This window comes from Punica granatum, chromosome 2, assembly GCF_007655135.1.
Source record: "Punica granatum isolate Tunisia-2019 chromosome 2, ASM765513v2, whole genome shotgun sequence".
NCBI classification, from domain to species: domain Eukaryota; kingdom Viridiplantae; phylum Streptophyta; class Magnoliopsida; order Myrtales; family Lythraceae; genus Punica; species Punica granatum.
The window spans coordinates 28,571,821-28,589,986 of record NC_045128.1 but is presented as its reverse complement, the minus strand read 5'-3'; the positions used below and the strand labels follow the sequence as shown (position 1 = coordinate 28,589,986).

General features: G+C 38.0%; 1 protein-coding gene across 4 annotated transcripts; it reads left to right on the top strand.

The window, feature by feature from the left end:
* The first annotated feature begins 9,724 nt into the window (after positions 1-9,724).
* LOC116196909 (protein ZINC INDUCED FACILITATOR-LIKE 1-like) lies at positions 9,725-15,549 on the top strand. 4 transcript variants are annotated; one of them, XM_031526851.1, is made up of 18 exons: positions 9,725-10,055; positions 10,289-10,489; positions 11,459-11,499; positions 11,613-11,673; positions 11,766-11,868; positions 12,184-12,286; positions 12,372-12,425; positions 12,516-12,578; positions 12,715-12,764; positions 12,843-12,918; positions 13,031-13,210; positions 13,334-13,421; positions 13,519-13,604; positions 13,702-13,809; positions 14,370-14,414; positions 14,526-14,614; positions 14,866-14,909; positions 15,173-15,549. In XM_031526851.1, exons 2-18 carry the CDS (start codon positions 10,339-10,341, stop codon positions 15,262-15,264), a joined length of 1,434 nt encoding a protein of 477 aa, XP_031382711.1. In that variant the 5' UTR covers positions 9,725-10,055; positions 10,289-10,338; the 3' UTR covers positions 15,265-15,549. The 4 variants fall into 4 exon arrangements, with proteins under 4 accessions (XP_031382711.1, XP_031382709.1, XP_031382710.1 ...); XM_031526849.1 differs by having other exon boundaries at positions 10,286-10,489; positions 15,173-15,487; XM_031526850.1 differs by lacking the exon at positions 9,725-10,055 and adding an exon at positions 10,069-10,223 and having other exon boundaries at positions 15,173-15,487.
* The last annotated feature ends 2,617 nt before the right edge of the window (positions 15,550-18,166 follow it).

Genomic DNA, 18,166 nt, shown 5'->3' with positions numbered 1-18,166 from the left:
AAATCCATCAAATGAATGTCAATAATGCCTTTTTACACAGGGACTTGGACGAGGAAGTCTATATGGAATTGCCTCCGGGTTTCTCCACTTCTAGGAATGGGAATGTGTGCAGACTCCGCAAATCTTTATATGGACTACGTCAGGCATCAAGGAATTGGTTTTCTAAGTTCGCTGATGCACTTCGACAATATGGGTTCATTCAATCTGGTGCGGATCATTCCCTTTTTACCTTCACTCGAGGTACAATTTTTCTTGGCGTATTGGTTTATGTGGACGACTTAATCATTGTTGGGAATAGTCGTAGCCATTGTGACTCTTTCAAGGGCTATCTGGATAAGTGCTTTCGTATAAAGGACTTGGGACCCTTGAAGTATTTCCTTGGCATTGAGGTCACCAAAATGGACTCTGGACTTTTTCTCAGTCAACGAAAGTATGTCCTTGACATCCTGACTGAGTGTGGTATGTTGGCATCGCGACCATCACCTTTTCCCATGGAACAGCACCATCGCTTGTCCACGAGTTTTAGTGACTTATTATAGGATCCTGCTAAGTACAGACGACTGATTGGGAGGCTAATTTATCTGACTATTACCAGGCCAGAAATTAGCTATTCTCTTCATATTTTGGCACAGTTTATGCAGGAACCACGCCAGGATCATTGGGATGCAGCTATGCGGGTTCTTCGATACTTGAAGCAGTCTCCTGGTCAGGGAATTTTTTTGCAGCCCACCTCTCTCGAACTTGAGGCTTTCTGTGATTCAGATTGGGCAAGTTGTCCTTTGACCCGCCGTTCTATTACGGGTTATTTCATTATGCTTGGAGGCTGTCCAGTCTCATGGAAGACAAAGAAACAAACCACAGTGTCACGCTCATCTGCTGAAGCAGAATATCGAGCAATGGCAGCAACTGTTAGTGAAGTTATATGGCTACGAAGTCTTCTTTCTTCTCTTGGAGTAAAACTGACCGCGTCGACGCAACTATTCTGTGATAATCAAGCTGCACTGCATATTGCAGCTAATCCTGTATTTCATGAACGAACGAAGCACATTGAGATAGATTGCCATTTCGTTCGTGAGCATCTCAAGTCAGGCGTGGTAGCTACCAACTATTTGCCTACAAGACTACAATTGGCCGATATCTTCACAAAGGCATTAGGTCGAGACCGCTTCCGCTTCCTACTCTCCAAGTTGGGCATTCGTGATCTTCATGCTCCAACTTGAGGGGGAGTATTATGGATATTCTTGATATTATGGATATTCTTGATATTATGGATATTCTTGATTGTGTAATTGTATATTAGGGAAACTTGTCTATTTGCTAATTGATGTTTTTGGTAGACTTAGATATTAGCCTAGAATAGTTTATAGTTTCCTTACCATGTAATACATGACAGACTATATTATCTGTCCATGGTCGTAATGGAATGCAAGTTGGATTGTTCCAATCTTCACAGATCGCAGTCACAGGGTTGGCCAACACAGAGTCAACATGATTTCAGGATGTCTTTGGTAGGAATATTTTGTATCTTGTTTCCTACATTAAAGGGGATATATTCTAGGGGATTCTAGGATATACTTCAGGGATATTTAATGAATATGGGTCTTGTACTCTATATATAGAGATATTCTTGGAGCACTAGGTAAAGACGAGACATGACGGTGAAGATCATGAGAGAGCTTAGTATAAGACTTGGTCTCGATGAGAATAGGTTAGGGTTTGGGCTTGGGAGATACGAGTATGACCTCGTTGTAATCTCTTTTGTGCGATCTAGTTGATACTTATAATTCCGCCATATTATTCGTGTGTTGTTTTTCAATTTTCTCATTTCTTCAAGTCGGTCAGATCGCCTTCAGTCCTAACAAGTAGTATCAGAGTGAGGTTGAAGATGGCGATGGTTCCAAAGTTCAAGGTGGAGATATTCAATTGAACGAATGACTTTGATTTGTGGCGGATCAGATTGACGGACCTTCTAGTCCAACAAGGACTAGAGGACGCACTGAATGGAGGAGCTAGCCTACCAGAGAACCTGTCCGACACGAAGAAGAAGTCGATTATGGGCAAGGTACTGAGAGCCATATGACTAAGTCTCTCTAATAAAGTCTTGCGGCAGGTACGCAATAAGGACTTAGCACCGGAAGTGTGGGAGAAGTTAGAAGCTGCATTGTATATGACGAAATCATTGACGAGCAGGTTGTACTTGAAGCATCGCTTATACCGATTGAAGAGGAGTCAGGGCACCTCCGTGAGTGATAACATTGACGTATTTACGCGGATTGTGGTGCATCTTCAGAATGTCGACGTCAAGATTGAAGATGAGGATCAAGCCTTGTTGTTGTTGTGCTCTTTACCAGAGTCCTTTGAGAGCTTCGTTGAAACCATATTGTTTGGGAGGACAAGTATCACATTGGAGGATGTCACGGCGTCATTGAACTTGAGAGAGTTGAAGCATGAGGTGAAAGAGGTCCAAGCCCATGGAAGCAATGGTGAAGGGCTTATTGCGAAGGAGAGACAATCTGAGAAAGGGTCTCGTAGCAGAAGTAAGTTGAAAGGCAAGAAGTTGATTTGTTGGCACTGCAACGAAGATGGCCATCTCAGAAGGGACTATCCCCAAAGGAACAAGAAAGAGCCAGTGAATATAGGTGAACCTGATGGGAGTGAAGGAAAATGAGAAATTCTCATTGTTGTAGCTGATGAAAGGACTGCTAAATCGAACTAGTCAAGTATTTGGATTCTTGATTCTGGAAGTACATACCATGTGTGCCATGATAAGAATTTGTATACTACTTACCAATCGATTGAGGCTAGTAAAGTTCATATGGGCAACATGCAATTATGTAAGGTAGTCGGGATTGGTCAGGTCAAAATTGGAGTCCATGATGGAAGTGGGGTGGTTCTATCTGATGTAAGGCATGTTCTGAAATTAAGAAAGAATTTGATCTCTCTTGGTATTCTTGATCGGTCTAGGTATAAGTACAGGGTCCAAGACAGGGTCATGAAAGTCTCGAAAGGTGCTGTTGTTGTAATGAAAGGAGTGTTGTTGGAAGGACTCTATATGTCTTGCGGAGTAAAGTCGGTTCTACATTAGCAATCGAGTGGATTCCCAAAGAAAAGTACTTAGATATTCTCGGGTACGGAAGGGTGAACCAGTGCAAGGAGTACACAATGGCTGGTAAGTCCTCGAAATCCCTCATGAGAAGATATGTTGCTTTTGATGAAGTTTCCTTGACCAAGCAGTGTAAGAGCGCATCCTAAGTGAAGGTGAAGCCTCGTACGAAGGCGACATATTGGAAGAAGGTGGAGTTTGAAGACTCAAGTACACCTGAATCTCGGCCTGTGGTGATAGGATTGTGAGGCAACAACTCCTATGGAATGAGCTAGTTGTAGACAGGTAGGGAAAGCATTCAAGACCGCTGAATGGGCTTAGAAAACTAGTGGTTTTAGAGAATGCCTAAGACGTGACAAATTTAGCTTGTCTCATGGTCAGTGAAAATTCTGTAGAAATTCTTATAGAGCCTAACACCTCTTAGAAGTCTGAAGGAGACTTGGACTTGAGCGGCGTGTGCATATGTTGAGGTGGAGCCTGTGAAGGGCTGAGCCAGTGAGAGTTGTGGTGGAAAAAGAGCATGATAAGTTAGGTCGTGTTTTGGCTCGATGTGAGCCAAGGTGGAGATTTGTTAGAGCTATCTCGCATCAAATCTTGAAAACTCGAAGACCCGAAGATCCAGAGGAACTGAGGTAGAATCGACTGAAGAGGTGATGACGTGTCGTGACTGCGATTAAGGAGCTCAGACCGTGGTCAGGGGAAGCCAGCTTAGTTAGTAGGTCGTAGATTAATATCGAGACTGCGGTCAGGTCTTGTGAGCCCGCAGTCCGGTGACCAGTAGCAAGTGGTGACCGTAGTCAGGTGTGGACAAACCGCCGTCACAAGGTAAGCCAACACGGAATCAACATGATTTCAGGATGTCTTCGGTTGGAATATTTTGTATCTTGTTTCCTACATTAAAAATGATATATTCTAGGATATTTTAGGATATATTTTAGGGATTTTAATGGATACGAGTCTTATACTGTATATATAGAGATAGTCTTGGAGCACTAGGTAAAGACGAGATGTGACGGTGAAGATCATGAGAGAGCTTAGTGTAAGACTTAGTCTCAGTGAGAATAGGGTGGGGTTTGGGCTTGGGAGATACGATTGTAACCTCCTTGTAATCTCGTTTGTGCGATCTAGTGGATACTCTTAATTCCGCCAAATTATTCGGGTGTTATTTTTTTATTTTCTCGTTTCTTCGAGTCAGTTGGATCGCCTTTGGTCCTAACATGATCTACTTATCCTATAAAATTATCATATCTCTAATTAATTATATATTTATATGATTATATTTATACGAAGTTAATAGTTAATTTTTTAAAAGAAATGATATATCATATTGAAAATTGTCTATAAAATATGCTTACATTGATTAATAGAACCGATACTTATAATTCTGCTTATTGTGTAGAATGAAGTGTAGGTTATTAATATAGGCTCCTCGGTATCGTGCAATTAAAGACTTCCATTTGTTGAACATGAGCCTGCCACATAGGCTTTTTTAGCAGTTCCTCAGCCTAAGGTGAATCGTCCATTTGCATGTATTGTATGAATACATTACGAGTCGATAATCTTTGATTTCTTGATTTTTTTCATCTTTGTTGATCAATTTTTATTTATTGAGAGAGCAATAGAGGAAGAAGAGTCGACATGAAGGAAGATAGTGGTTGGATACTTCTCACATATTGTTCTTTCAAATGTCTTTTAGAATCAATTATCAAAAATATTTTCTTTACAAAATTATAGAATAATTAAGAAGATCATATCAAACATATTACACCTTCTTTCATAGTATAGACACTTCAATATATTAATGAAGTATGACATGTTATTACAATATTATGCCAGGTGTTTTTCATCGATTGATTAGCATATGAATATTCGCTCAATGTAATGCCTCCTTCATCCTACGTGGCACGATTTGGTGTTTTGCCTCAACTTTTTATATGTGTTCTTTTATCACAAGTCTGAATTTGCCGTATTAAAATTCATATAATATAAATAATAAACTTTTTACATGTTATTAAACTATAAGTTCATACAAATTAGCACTTTCATATTTAAATTTTTATAATAAAATTTTCTTCATAAAATCCGTTCAGCGTGGGGATCTATTAAACTAGTTATATTGTAAATTTCTCATAATTAACTATTAAAAAATTCTTAATATAAAATAAAAATATATAATATGTTAAAGCGAAAGAGTGGAGTTCATAGATTTGCATTAGGAAAATGAATCTGCCGAATTAAAGTAGGGGCACTTTTCATGCAAATCATTCGGCATTTACCCAATTTGGAGGGAATTTACTTTTGTCTATAAGAGAAATTATATTTCCTCCGAAAATGAATCTGCCGAATTAATGCTACTCTCTCTCATTAATAAATTGCCCCAAAAGTTGTATAAATTGACAACAATGCCACAATGAGGGGAGTCGGCAGATTTCATCCTCCGAAATAGGCAAAAGTAGCGAATGCTCTTTCTATAAATATATTAACTCCGCGTAACGCACGGGTCCTATGGCTAGTTACAATTCAATTTACTCTAGTTGCAAGACTTTTACATGATCAATTACGTATAGATCGTCCTATTGTTATATCAAATTATTTAGATTATTGTTTATGTAAGTTTATGTGCATTAATTATTAACAAATTTTTTATATTATTTTTAATAGATTATGGAGAGATATTGTAAAAGGAAATCGACCTTGGCACCGGAGGCACGATCAAATGGAAAACAGACAGTGATGGAGAATATAGTTTGTTTAGCTATTTATATTGAATGAGATGTATTTGATACTATCGATAATGAGTTAATTATACCAAGATTTCAAAACATGAAATCTCAGAGAGGCAATTGTAAGAGGTTTAATATATTCGATCTCGATGATTGACTTTTTATTGATGTTTTTATTTGCAATATTATTATTAATTTATAAATTATCAATTTTTCAACATCAAAATATATATTGTAGTTTTAAGTTTTAACCCACTAGTTTTGGGGTCCTAGATCTATCACTGGTCATTCCCTTGTCACTTTTCTTCCTTTCTTTGTTTTTGTTTTTTTTTTCCCTTATATACATGCGAGGATTGAATTAGATTTTTAATTGAAGGACGAGAATGGTATCATTGTAGTTTTCTAAATCGCATTTCTTGTAATTACCATAGAGATTTTTTTTATTTAAATAAATGAACTGCTTGTTATTTTTATATTTTGATTACAAAAGTAGGTATATAGACGTAGAATGAGATAGCATAAGAGAAAAAGATATGAATCTTATAAATGTTACGTTGAATTCGTAATATTTTGATTTTTGGTGGAGGATGTGCTGATAAAGTGAAGCCATTCGTTAGAGGAATCTCAATATTTAGTAAACAGGAATTATTTTTCGAAAGCATGAAAAAAAAAATTCACCTTTTGTTTTGGGCCCAGTGATTTATTTTCTTTAATTGCTTTTTTTTTTGGTCAATGTTTTTCTATTACTTTATTTCTGTCATACAATATAATTTCAGCACGAGCAAAATGCGTTGGCCCCCGCAGGGTCCCAAAAGGTTGTAGCAGCCTTCTAAAGAGAAGTCCACGCACAAAGCAAATTGAGAACGACTTGGTAATTATTATTAAATAAAACAAAGATCAAGAAAAGCGATTTAGCTATTACGACCCTGTGTGATAAGGACACGGCATCTCACGCGCGGATACTACGGCGCACCACTCATCCGATGGCGGGGAGACCCTGTGTCACTGGCACGCGAGATCATATTAAAATTTTTTTAAAGAAATGTAATTGTAATAATTTGTATATTATATAAATTGTAATTTATCTATACTGTCATATCAGATTGAGGACATTTCGCATTTCTACCCGGTCTGACAAACCATTACATAGGAAGCAAATATCTGGACGTCGAGTGGAAATTCCCTTTTGGTGGTTATTCAAACACAATTGTTACTTTTCTTCTTTTATTTAATATTTTTAATTATTTAATTTAATTTATAATATTAAATTTTCTTAATTATTTATTTTATATTTTAAATTTAATAATATAATCATTACTTTATTTTAATTATTTATTACTTTTTTATATTTTTCTCATAATTTAATAACACAATCATTACAAACCAATTAAAATCAAAATTCAGCTCAACTCAATTCTAATACCAAACACCAAACATATTCTGAGTATGCCAATTCTTTCATTTTCAAGAACTCTAGTTTGACATTTAACGATCAAATAAAATATTGAGCAATGCCTATTCTTTCATTTTTATTTTAACCCGTTGTCCCAACTTGTATGCATGTTAAAGCTCGATGGCGACAGGCACGTTCAATCACATCAATCGGAACTTGACGTACTTTCTAATTAATTTGGACTCAGACAAATGAAGATTAAATTAAATAATTTTGCTTCGATGGTCACTTTGTGTATGGTTTTTATGATCGTTGGCCAAAACCTATTCATCCAGAGGTATCCTTTGCTTTGTATCTTACTTGCTCGGTTTAATATTTAATAGTCGCCTCTTGGGAGGATAAAGTTTTCTTACTCTTATAAAAAGGTCAAAGTTCCTTTCTCTCTCAAATATATAATTGAGGTACGTCGTCAATTTTAATTCACCAAAATAGCACTAGATTATTTATTTTTCAAATCATAATTAATTAAGGTGGTATTTTATTATACAAATTAATTATTTATAGCACTTAATTTGATCTAACTTGTTTGATAAATTCAAAATAAATTTTCTTAAGATAATAAGTTGAAGTAAAAAAAAAAAAAACACCTCTTTAATCAAAGTGAGAAACCTATAGTAAGTTAAAGTCAAAAAAACCTCTTACTCATAGTGAAAAACCTATCGGAGAGGAAAGGGTGTTGAGGTGGATGGAGGGATCCACCTGAGATAACCACTTCGATTATACCTGAGCTTTGAGTGGAGTAAACAGGGCTCGAGTTGGTGTGGGATATTAGAGTGACGATGTTGACACTTGAAGTGGACTCTGAGGTGATTTGCCATCTTCTCTACTCGAACAGAGACCAAATGGGTGGGAATTAGGCGTTTATTAGAGACGGTGCGGTGTGCCATCGAGATTGGTCAATGATTGTAGCAGAGCATGTTTATCGCGAGGAAAACATATGTGCGGATTGACTCTGATTTGCCGTCCCTCTGGGAATTCATAGGCTAAGTAGTTGTCCTCACGGACTCAATCTCGTTTTTGTTGGAGATGTCTAAGAGCCATCATGCCTCAATTCTATATTTTAGTTTATTTATTTAATGTCATTGGATTACAACCCGTAATTCACCAAAAAAAAAAGGCAGAATATATATATATATTTTTTCAAGTCTACATTTGGCCCAAAGAGGTGGGGAAAAAAAAAAAGTAATATGCATTCACTTCTACCACCGAAAAGTTTCGGATTCTTGTATCCGTTTATTTTCCTTTCTCTTGCCAGCCCATTAACCTTTCCTGCATATAGTTAGCATCATTCTGCATTGTTTAAGTGGGGATATAAATGAGTCGAGACATTCGTCAACGGTTCGGACTCGGCTCGCTCTTATAAAGTTTCAGCCCAGCTCAGCTCGAGCTCGCCAGTTAAATGAGCCGAGCCAAACTCAATGGTATTCGGCTCGTGAAGCAAGCGAGCCTAAACAAGCTTTTCATTTATTTATATGTATATATTTTGATAAGTTATTTATAAGTTATATATATATATATATATATTATAAGTTATTATGGTAGTTCAATCTAAGTTCATGCCCAATCCAAGCACATGTGAGCTCGAACTCACGAGCCTATAGAAGTTCGAACTCACGAACCTCATAGGAGTTGAACTCTGTTACCTTGGCAATCATATATGAGCCAAGCTGAGCATTCGTTAAATACAACGAACCAAGTCTAAACTCGAAGAGTTACGCTCATGCGAGCTCAAGCCCAAGCTTGCGAACTAATAAACTAGCCCAACTCGAGCTTAGTAAATTCGGGGCTCGGCTCAGCTCATTTACACCTTAATTGTAAGTCCAATTTAGTATGACCCGTATTCATCGTGAACCCTCGGAGCTCGATCACCAATCTCCAATCTGATGTTTTCCATCGCATCCAGAAGAAAATGGAGCGGCCTGATTTGGATGGAATATAACACCGTAAATCGACGCCGCTTAGACGAATGAAGAAGAGCCGTGATCCGGCAGATCTCCAGTTTTCCGTCTCATCTTCCCCACACAACACATGCCGACCCCACAAACCTGTCGTTTTGCACATCAATTTCTACTTGTGACTTAGGACCAGATCTTGGACGCAGACGGACCAATCAATCATATCTTTTTCTTTGTTTGAAATTAAAATAATCCAAAGATTTCGATTTTTTAATAGTATGTCGGGTCTGCTGTTCTACGGGTGAATGTTTGTCCTAATCATGAGATTAGAAGGTTACCCATTTTCCTGATCTCATTGCCGAGTCCCACTTGGATTCTGCTTTCTCAGCTTCGGCACTGTTCATGGATGTTCCAGGCTCATCATGTTCTTGTCCCCAGGATCTTTGATTTTTTTTTACCACCAGGTCCCATTTGTTGAGTTGGTCAGTGCATCGGACTGTTCGAGATGTGTCGTCAATTAACCGCGATGTTTTAGCAAGCAAAGTATATATTTTGTCGAGAAAATTAGCTGTTTGATAACAATTAATGATCTTGCCAAATTAGCTGTCTGTCATAATTACCATTATAGTCCATCTTCCTTGGATCAAATGATTGAGCCGAGCTGGGTCACAGTGGCCTCTGTTCCTCTGCTCTGACGTGCGCAGTGATGCCATGTGGAGGCTCTTTGGCTCCCAAATACCCTCAGCCTCATGTTCCAATGGCTTCCTTTATATACTCTTACCGACAGAGCCTTGAGTTCTCGTTCGATTTGATCGCATGCACCAGAAAGAAATTGCAATAGAACCAAAGGGAAAAGGGAGTCCTTTTATTATCCCGTGCAAGTATATATGCCATAAGGCTTCATTACCCTTCTCTCTCAGTTTCTTTCAAATTGGCAGAAAAGCTAGAATGAATTTATTCTCCGTCTCTTGTCATGACTCTGTACACGGAGCATATTTGCTCTTCTTGGTGTTCTGTAAAATGCTTAGAAGTGAAGAATCATTGTCACCGTACGTGTTACTTACTTTCTCATTACTAATATCTTGTTGGGTTCTGATCTTATATATCAAAGCAGAGTTTTTGGGGCTGAATTCTGGTTGAGCTCATAAGAGTTGAGTGCCGAAGATGGCGGAGGGGGAGCACATGAAGGAGTCATTGTTGAAGAAGCATTACTATGAGAACTGCCCCGGCTGTAAAGTCGAGCATCTCAAGGAGTTGCAAAGAGGCATACCCATCAAACAGTTCCTGACGATGTGGATGATTGTGCTCTCCACTGGTAAGAGCTTGTTTGGCTGCGACCGATTTCCCGGCTTCTTATTTCCAATTTCTTGAAGGATGAGGAATATAAAAAGAGGAAAAAATATCGTGGGATTGCATTTTTACATTATGAAAATATAAAAGTGCTTTTTACACTGAAAAAAAAAAAGCTTTTTGTTTCTAAGACTTTTGCCTTCATTATTTACTTTAAGTTCTGTGCTAAGATGATCATTTTAGAGAGACATTAATCTTTATTGGAGTTCCTGGCTTTGTCTCTGGCTTTCCTGTCATGGCTTCATTGAACCTGACGAAGGGATCCATATTGGAGAGCGGGCTTGCGGGTATGCGGGGGAGGAGGAATTTCTTTTATAATGCATATGCGACTGGAGTGCAAAGGTGGTGGAAGTAGCTTAAGAGTCCAATAATTTTTTCTTTTTCTTTTTCTTTTTTTTGTCCCCTTTTAATAGGTTGAATGACTGGCTAAATACTGTTCAACCACTAGGAATTTCACAAACAATTTGAAGTAAAACATTCTTCAATGGTTGAATGAGAGAATTGAGTATAATATTTCTTCTCTCGCACCTAATCCCCGCGATCGAGTGAAGTACGGGTTTTGCTGATATATGTCCTGTTGTGAATAAGATTCTTCGCAAAAGGTTATAATATATGTATTCTTCAGCCCTCAGATCTTTGTTCTCTTTCTGGTTCTCACATGAAATTTCATTTGAAGTTTTTTGTTTCAATAAATTTTATTTCGCCCGGGCTACTCATTATTGATTTGCTTCGATTTATGCAAACGCAAGGAGTTGAAGTTCGCTTAACAACGACAAGGACAAAGTTGAATTGATGAGATGTGTTCTTATGAACTTATTGCAACACTGTAACCATACTGTGGATCAATATAATCATTTGAATGAAAATGTAACCTTCTCGTGCTGTCTATTCTGAGAAAATTATCTCTAACTATGTTCTTCTCCCTCTCTTCCAGCGCTGCCTATATCATCTCTGTTCCCCTTCCTGTATTTCATGGTGAGTCACGCTCAAACAACTTCAGATACGAGAAGACCAAATGCTCAAGCAGTCTTTGTGCACATATGTTCAAAAACACTACTTGATCATACAAGGTTTGATTTTGACTGCAGATTAGGGATTTTCACATAGTGAAAAGAGAAGAAGATATTGGATACTATGCGGGTTACGTGGGTGAGGCTTTATACTAGTTCGTTGGTTTTGCTCAATGTTATACATTCTCCAACAATAGAAACCTTCTCACTCATTAAGCCTTTCTCTTCAAGGTTCTGCGTACATGCTTGGCAGAGCTCTGACATCCGTGTTGTGGGGAGTAGTGGCTGATCGCTATGGTAGAAAACCAGTTATCATCATTGGGACTGCCACAGTGTAAGTAAATTTTTAGGGTCTATTTGTCTCACTATAAGCTTTCTATATTGGACAATCTTTCTGATGAGTATTTCTAGAGAAAATATTTTGTTCTTCTCATGCTTGGCGGAACGAGTCTAGATGCATTTGCTAGTTTTCTCTGGTTAGAACAGAATTTACTGCTGTACAATGGTTTTCAGCACACCAAACACCACGAAATCACTGACTACCTTACTAAGAAATATTTCACATGAAACAAAGGGGGCATTTGTTTTTCTTTTCTTTCCCCATAGATAAGTCTGTAAGATGATAAACACTGTAATTTATTCTCCTCAGAGTTATATTCAACACTCTTTTTGGCCTGAGTGTCAATTTTTGGATGGCCATTGCTACGAGGTTCCTCTTAGGGGCTTTGAATGGTTTGCTCGGACCAATAAAGGTAATCTATTGTGAATGCGATAGTTCATTTCTTCATACAGATGCATGGTTCTCGAGGTTCATCTGATATATGTGTGATGAAACAGGCTTATGCGACTGAAATATTCAGGAACGAATACCAGGCATTGGGATTATCAACTGTAAGCTTTTTATGTTTCTGGTTGATGTAAGCTTTTCATTTGATTAGTTTATTTCAAGTTTGAGAACTTATAGAGGAGAACTGGATTCAGGTCAGTACAGCATGGGGAATCGGGTTGATCATCGGTCCAGCTCTTGGTGGCTTTCTCGCCCAGGTACAGCAGAATTTTTCATCTTCTACCATGAAGTGATGTTCGTTGCATCCAAAACGTCAAAGTTTCTCTCCATAATCTCTTTTTGGCTGGGCACTTACAGCTGATCTTCTGATTTTTGTCAATTAATTACTTTCAGCCAGCGGAGAAGTATCCTAATATATTTTCTAAAGACTCTTTGTTCGGGAGGTAATCTTCATGACCTTCTTTCTTCTACCTTTTGTTACTGTATTCAACAAGTTCTTAAAGAAACTTGATGCCATGCAGATTTCCCTACTTCTTGCCTTGCCTTTGCATCTCTCTCTTTGCATTGGGAGTCATGATTGCTTGTTTTTGGCTTCCTGTAAGTTCTCTGACTAGTTCAAGTCATGCATAATTTTATCAATTTTATCTTTCATGTATGATAGCCGTCACTGTTATCGATCAGTGTCTTAAAAATTGGAGCTTTACTACAGGAAACATTGCACAAGCACATTCAAGATGGTGACTCGTATGACAAAATGGAGAGTGGAAAAGATAAGATTGTCGAAGCAGGAGAGAAGACTCCAAAAAAGTCTCTGCTTAGGAATTGGCCCTTAATGTCATCAATCATTGTCTACTGCATTTTCTCACTTCACGATATGGCTTACTCTGAGGTGTGTCCCACTTGATCTAAATCAATATTCACACTTTACAAGTCTTATACTTGGTATCAGAGTTTGCTGTTTAGCTTGCTTTCTATCTAATCCATCATTATTTAAAGAACTCTCTCTTTCTAGATCTTCTCATTATGGGCAGTGAGCCCGAGAAAGTTTGGGGGTCTCAGTTATTCGACTGAAGATGTCGGGAACGTTCTATCAATATCAGGTAAATGCTGAACAGACTCTGTTGTCTGTTCAAATTTTATCTTTTAGTAAGTTCTGTGAAATTACTTACTCACGAGTGGTTAAAATTCTGTTATTAGGTGCCGGCCTTCTTGTCTTTCAGACATTTTTATACCCATATTTAGAAAGACTTCTTGGTCCCATCATGGTCACTCGTATTTGTGGGGTATGCTGTCCTCAATTATAATAACTGCATTTTCTCATTTCATTGCCTACCTACCTGTAGCCAAAAGGGGAGAAAAATGATCCTTTCTTTCTTGCAGATAATGTCAATTCCTCTGCTATCAAGCTATCCCTTTATTGCTATGCTATCAGGAATCAGTCTCAAAATACTACTTAATTGTGCATCTGTGGCGAAGAACACTCTCTCTGTGAGTTCATCATCTCCCGTTCACTTTTACAATCGATGTTGACCCTCTAGAGTGCAATAAAAGTCATCTGATTGCTTTTTAATCTAAATTGAGGAGCATTTTCATGTTCAGCAGTAAAAGTTAATGCGTCATTAAAGGGGAAAAAAAAAAAAAAGACCACAGGAGCCAGAAATCTGTACAGGCTTCTTTTATTAGAGTCCCACGATATGCTTTCTGGGAATATGGAAAAGGCATGAAATGAGATGTTGCTGCTGTAAGCAAACTGTCCATTAGCTATATGAGGTCTCCTATCTGAATATCTGGTGATTATTGCTAGGTGTTCCTTCAGGAGATAATTGGACCTGAGTTAAAATAGTTTAGCCTAACTTGTTAGGAAACAATGTACATGACGATAAGACGTTCTTTTCATTCAACAGATGCACAACGGCAACTCGATGCTTTATAGAAATTAATTTTCCTTGAAAAAAGCATCATTGCTTGAACTTTTTTCTTTTATGGATATCGCCTCTTTAATTTGCCATCTATCTAACTCGTGATGAATCCTTTTTGTGTGCAAACAGATATGCATCATCACGGGCACGTTCCTCCTGCAAAACCGAGCAGTGGTAATACTTTCTGCATGAACTTTATTATCTAATTCTCCTTGTTCAGCTTCCTGATTTCCATCCTCGTCTAAAGGTTGTAATCTCTCTGAACGTCTAAACTTGAACAAACAGGACCAAGAACAAAGAGGAGCAGCTAACGGCATTGCCATGACCGCTATGTCTCTTTTCAAAGCAGCAGGCCCTGCTGGAGGAGGCGCTATGTGAGTTCCACTCATTTGCTCATTAATACATAGACTAGTAAAACTAAATTTAACCGGAGAGAGTGCATGAAATTTATCCGTCCAGAAGTATCTGGAAACACTTCTTTTGCTGTATGTAGAACGATTTATTGGTCAGGTTCCAGCCCCCGAGAGCGAAAAGTTTCGAACTTCTCATTTTGTGCTTTGAGAGTTCATATTATTTGCTCGTAAAGGCCCATCTTATCTCTATGACCAATTTTCATCTTTTGCAGTTTCTCTTGGGCACAAAAGCGCCGAGATGCAGTCTTTCTTCCTGGTAAATATTAACTTCATCTTTTTAATAGTTTCCACCAGAAAAGTGTTGACATCAGAAGCGTGAAAAACTTGAGCATTTTCAAGAAATAGCATCGCTCTGTTTCTCCAAATTGGGTTCCGCAAATATCATTTTCCTTGCAGAGTCCCTTTTGGTATCCGTTCGAAACGATCCCTTTTGTCTGTAAGAGAAATGGGGTAAGAGAGAATCTGCATATCTCGTGTAGGTTAATGCAAAAACTTCATGCTCGATAACCTTGTGTGCAGGTAACCAAATGGTTTTCTTCATCTTGAACATCGTCGAGTTTGTCGGGGTCCTCATGACATTCAAGCCGTTCCTTGTTCAACGCGAGGACTAGAAGCGACTTACGAATAATGCACCAAGTCCCGCATTAGGCGGAACTTGAGGATTCTTGCAAGAAGAAGCATCTTGGAATTGATTCAGTGTTGTAAGTTGTTAGTGTATTTTGATTGTTTTGAAGGCTAGAAAATTAATCACTTGATTTGCCCAGGTAGAGGCTTCAGTAACAATATCTTGTCCAATTAAATCCTCATTTAATTGGCATCTTTTTTTTTTCACCATCTTATTGCAACAATAATACATTACGGTATATTCCCAAAATTAATGAAGAATCTTGTAAGAACTGAGGGTACGTTTGATTTATCGGAATGAAAATGACGAAGAATGGAATTGACAACTATTAGAATTGAGAGGAAATATAATTAAAATTTTGATAAAATTTTATTTGTTTGGTTGGAGGGAATAATAAAATTGAGAATTGAAATTTTATATTTGATTGATCGGAATGCATGAGGAATACAATATATGGCAAAACATATATGCCTCGATTTTAATATTGACATAAAAATAGAGAAGGAAATTAATTTTTACGTAAAATGTAGTTTACTTCCTAAACTTTGAGTCTAGCGATAAAGTGCCTCCTAACCTTCAAAAAATTACATTTTATCACCTGACCTATTAAATGAGAAGTAAAGTGCACCCTCGGCGATTTTTTCGGCCAAACTTTAATATATTAATTTTATATTTCAGGAAATAATTTTAAAAACTAAAAAACAATCGAAAATTGAAAAAAAAAAAACGAGAACAATCATAGAGAGAGAGAGAGAGAGAGAGAGAGAGAGCGAGAGAGCGAGAGAGCGAGAGAGCGAGAGAGAGAGAGACCTTGATCGCCTTGGCCATCTCTGACACAACTATTCAAGCAGAGGGTGAGGAACCCCAAGCCCATGTCTATCCCGAACGCTAGCAGCTAGCCCTCTCGAAGAAGATGAAGAAGAGGAAGCAGAGCTGAGGCCACTGCCATTGCTGGTCATGTTCAACAGCTGTGTGGCCTCGCTCGTACCTCATTCTTCGATCACTTCCACAACCATTAACACTGAGAGACAAGAGAAGATGGAAAGGAAACAACAAGAACAACATGATCTGTAATGGCATACACACAAAATTTTATAGATTTTTTTTTAATCTCAGATCCATGGTTATCAGAATTGCAATTCGAATCATAGAATCGTATGATTCTGCGATTCAAGAGGGAGTCTCCGATTCCAATTCAACGGAATGAATAGGGATGGTGCAATCGGGGCCTGAATCGTGCACTTAATCGCTGAATCGCAGAATCGGCCCAATTATGTAATTCTGGATTCAAGCCCGAGTCGGCCCAAACCGGGCCCAGAAGCGGGCCGAAGCCCAGGCCCAGAGGCCCTCTTTTTTTTCCCCCTACAACCCCCCCACCAACCTCCCCCTCTTCCTTCTTCCCAATTGGGTTTTCTAGTTAACCCTAATTTCTTCCATCGTTGATCATTCTAATCCGAGCTTGTCGTTCAACCATTGTCCCTAAATCTTTGAGTTTCGAAGAGTTTTGCCCTAAATCTTTTCATCCACCTCCTATCGCAAGCTTCCATCCACATGCTTCTCCCGTTTTTCGAGCTTCCATCCACCTGCTTCTTCCGACGAGCTAGCTTGTCCGAGACTCCGATTGTAACGATTTTGTATCTGTGGTCTCAGGTCTGTACTCTGTAAACTCTGTACTGTCTCTCTATATTTTCTTTCGAATGTATTTCATCAACAAGTTTTTGTATTTCAAAATCGTCTTTTGTTCCTATTCGTGAGCCCTCATTCTAAGTAGTGCCAACCTTTCTTTCTCCCTTATTCCAATATAACTTTCTATCTCGAAGGCTTTAGTGGGACATGCTCTTGATTATATGATAGAGTAAAATTCTTTGCCTATTTCAAGCTTACACTAGTTAGCAACTCATCGGCATTTTCGAGCTTATTATTGCCTTTTGCATAGCTATGCAGGAGCCAGCCATTACATTCAGCGTTAACAGCAACATCAAGTGCCAAGATTTACGGTTACTTAGATCAAAGGTGGACAAATCGTGATTTCATAGAGCTTAACACTAGTAGCGCAAAGTACTGCGGTTGGAACAAACTCTTTCTTTTAGCTTTCTTTGTTCTTTTCATCTCAAGTTTGCAATAAAAGAATCATCACTCTTAATTTTCTCTTGTATACTTGGTCAGGCAGATTGGACAAAATTATCGTCTGAATAATGCTTATGATAATGAGCTAATTGAATGATATTAGGGACGGAATTGTCGGGAACACAAATAGGTTATATGATATGAGATAGAGGTGATTGTTCCCAACATCAATGATTGATCTTTTTTTTTTTACTTAGAAAAGTATGCTACACACACACATATATATATATATTCTTTTTTTTAATTACAGGTAGAATCTTACAATTCACGATTCGAATCGCGATTCACGATTTTACGATCCTTGATCGATTCTAACAACCTTGCTCAGATCTCTCTCGCTTCTCTCCTCAAGTGAGAGATTTGTTTTATTTCAGCTACCATCACCCCTTTCTCGAGTTTATTCTCGGCTTTTTTTTTTCTAATTTTCTTTTTTTTTTTAGTTTTTGAAATTATTTGTTGATATATGAAATTATCAAAATAATATTTGGCCGGAAAAGTCGTTAGATAAGTCGTCAGATGTGTGCTTTACTTCTTTTTGAATAAGTCGAACGGTATAGTGTAACTTTTTAAAGGTCATGGGACACTTTACCGTTAAATTCAAAGATTATGAGGTAAATTATATTTACTCTTAATTTTTTTTTAGGAATAAGCCACTGTTCGTCTTCTTATTTGTGCGAAGAAGAGGAACGGTAGCATTTGCAAAGTCAAATCCCGATTGTTCCACGGTTTCGGAGGCACGAGGGTTTGCAAGCCCCACAGAT

What these genes read in the sequence shown, in the direction of transcription:
- LOC116196909 (XM_031526851.1), top strand. Translation starts at nt 10,339, where the DNA reads ATGGCGGAGGGGGAGCACATGAAGGAGTCATTGTTGAAGAAGCATTAC. An exon ending in TCCCCTTCCTGTATTTCATG is followed by an intron (nt 11,500 to 11,612) that starts GTGAGTCACGCT and finishes TTTTGACTGCAG; the next exon opens with ATTAGGGATTTTCACATAGT. An exon ending in TGGTCACTCGTATTTGTGGG is followed by an intron (nt 13,605 to 13,701) that starts GTATGCTGTCCT and finishes TCTTTCTTGCAG; the next exon opens with ATAATGTCAATTCCTCTGCT.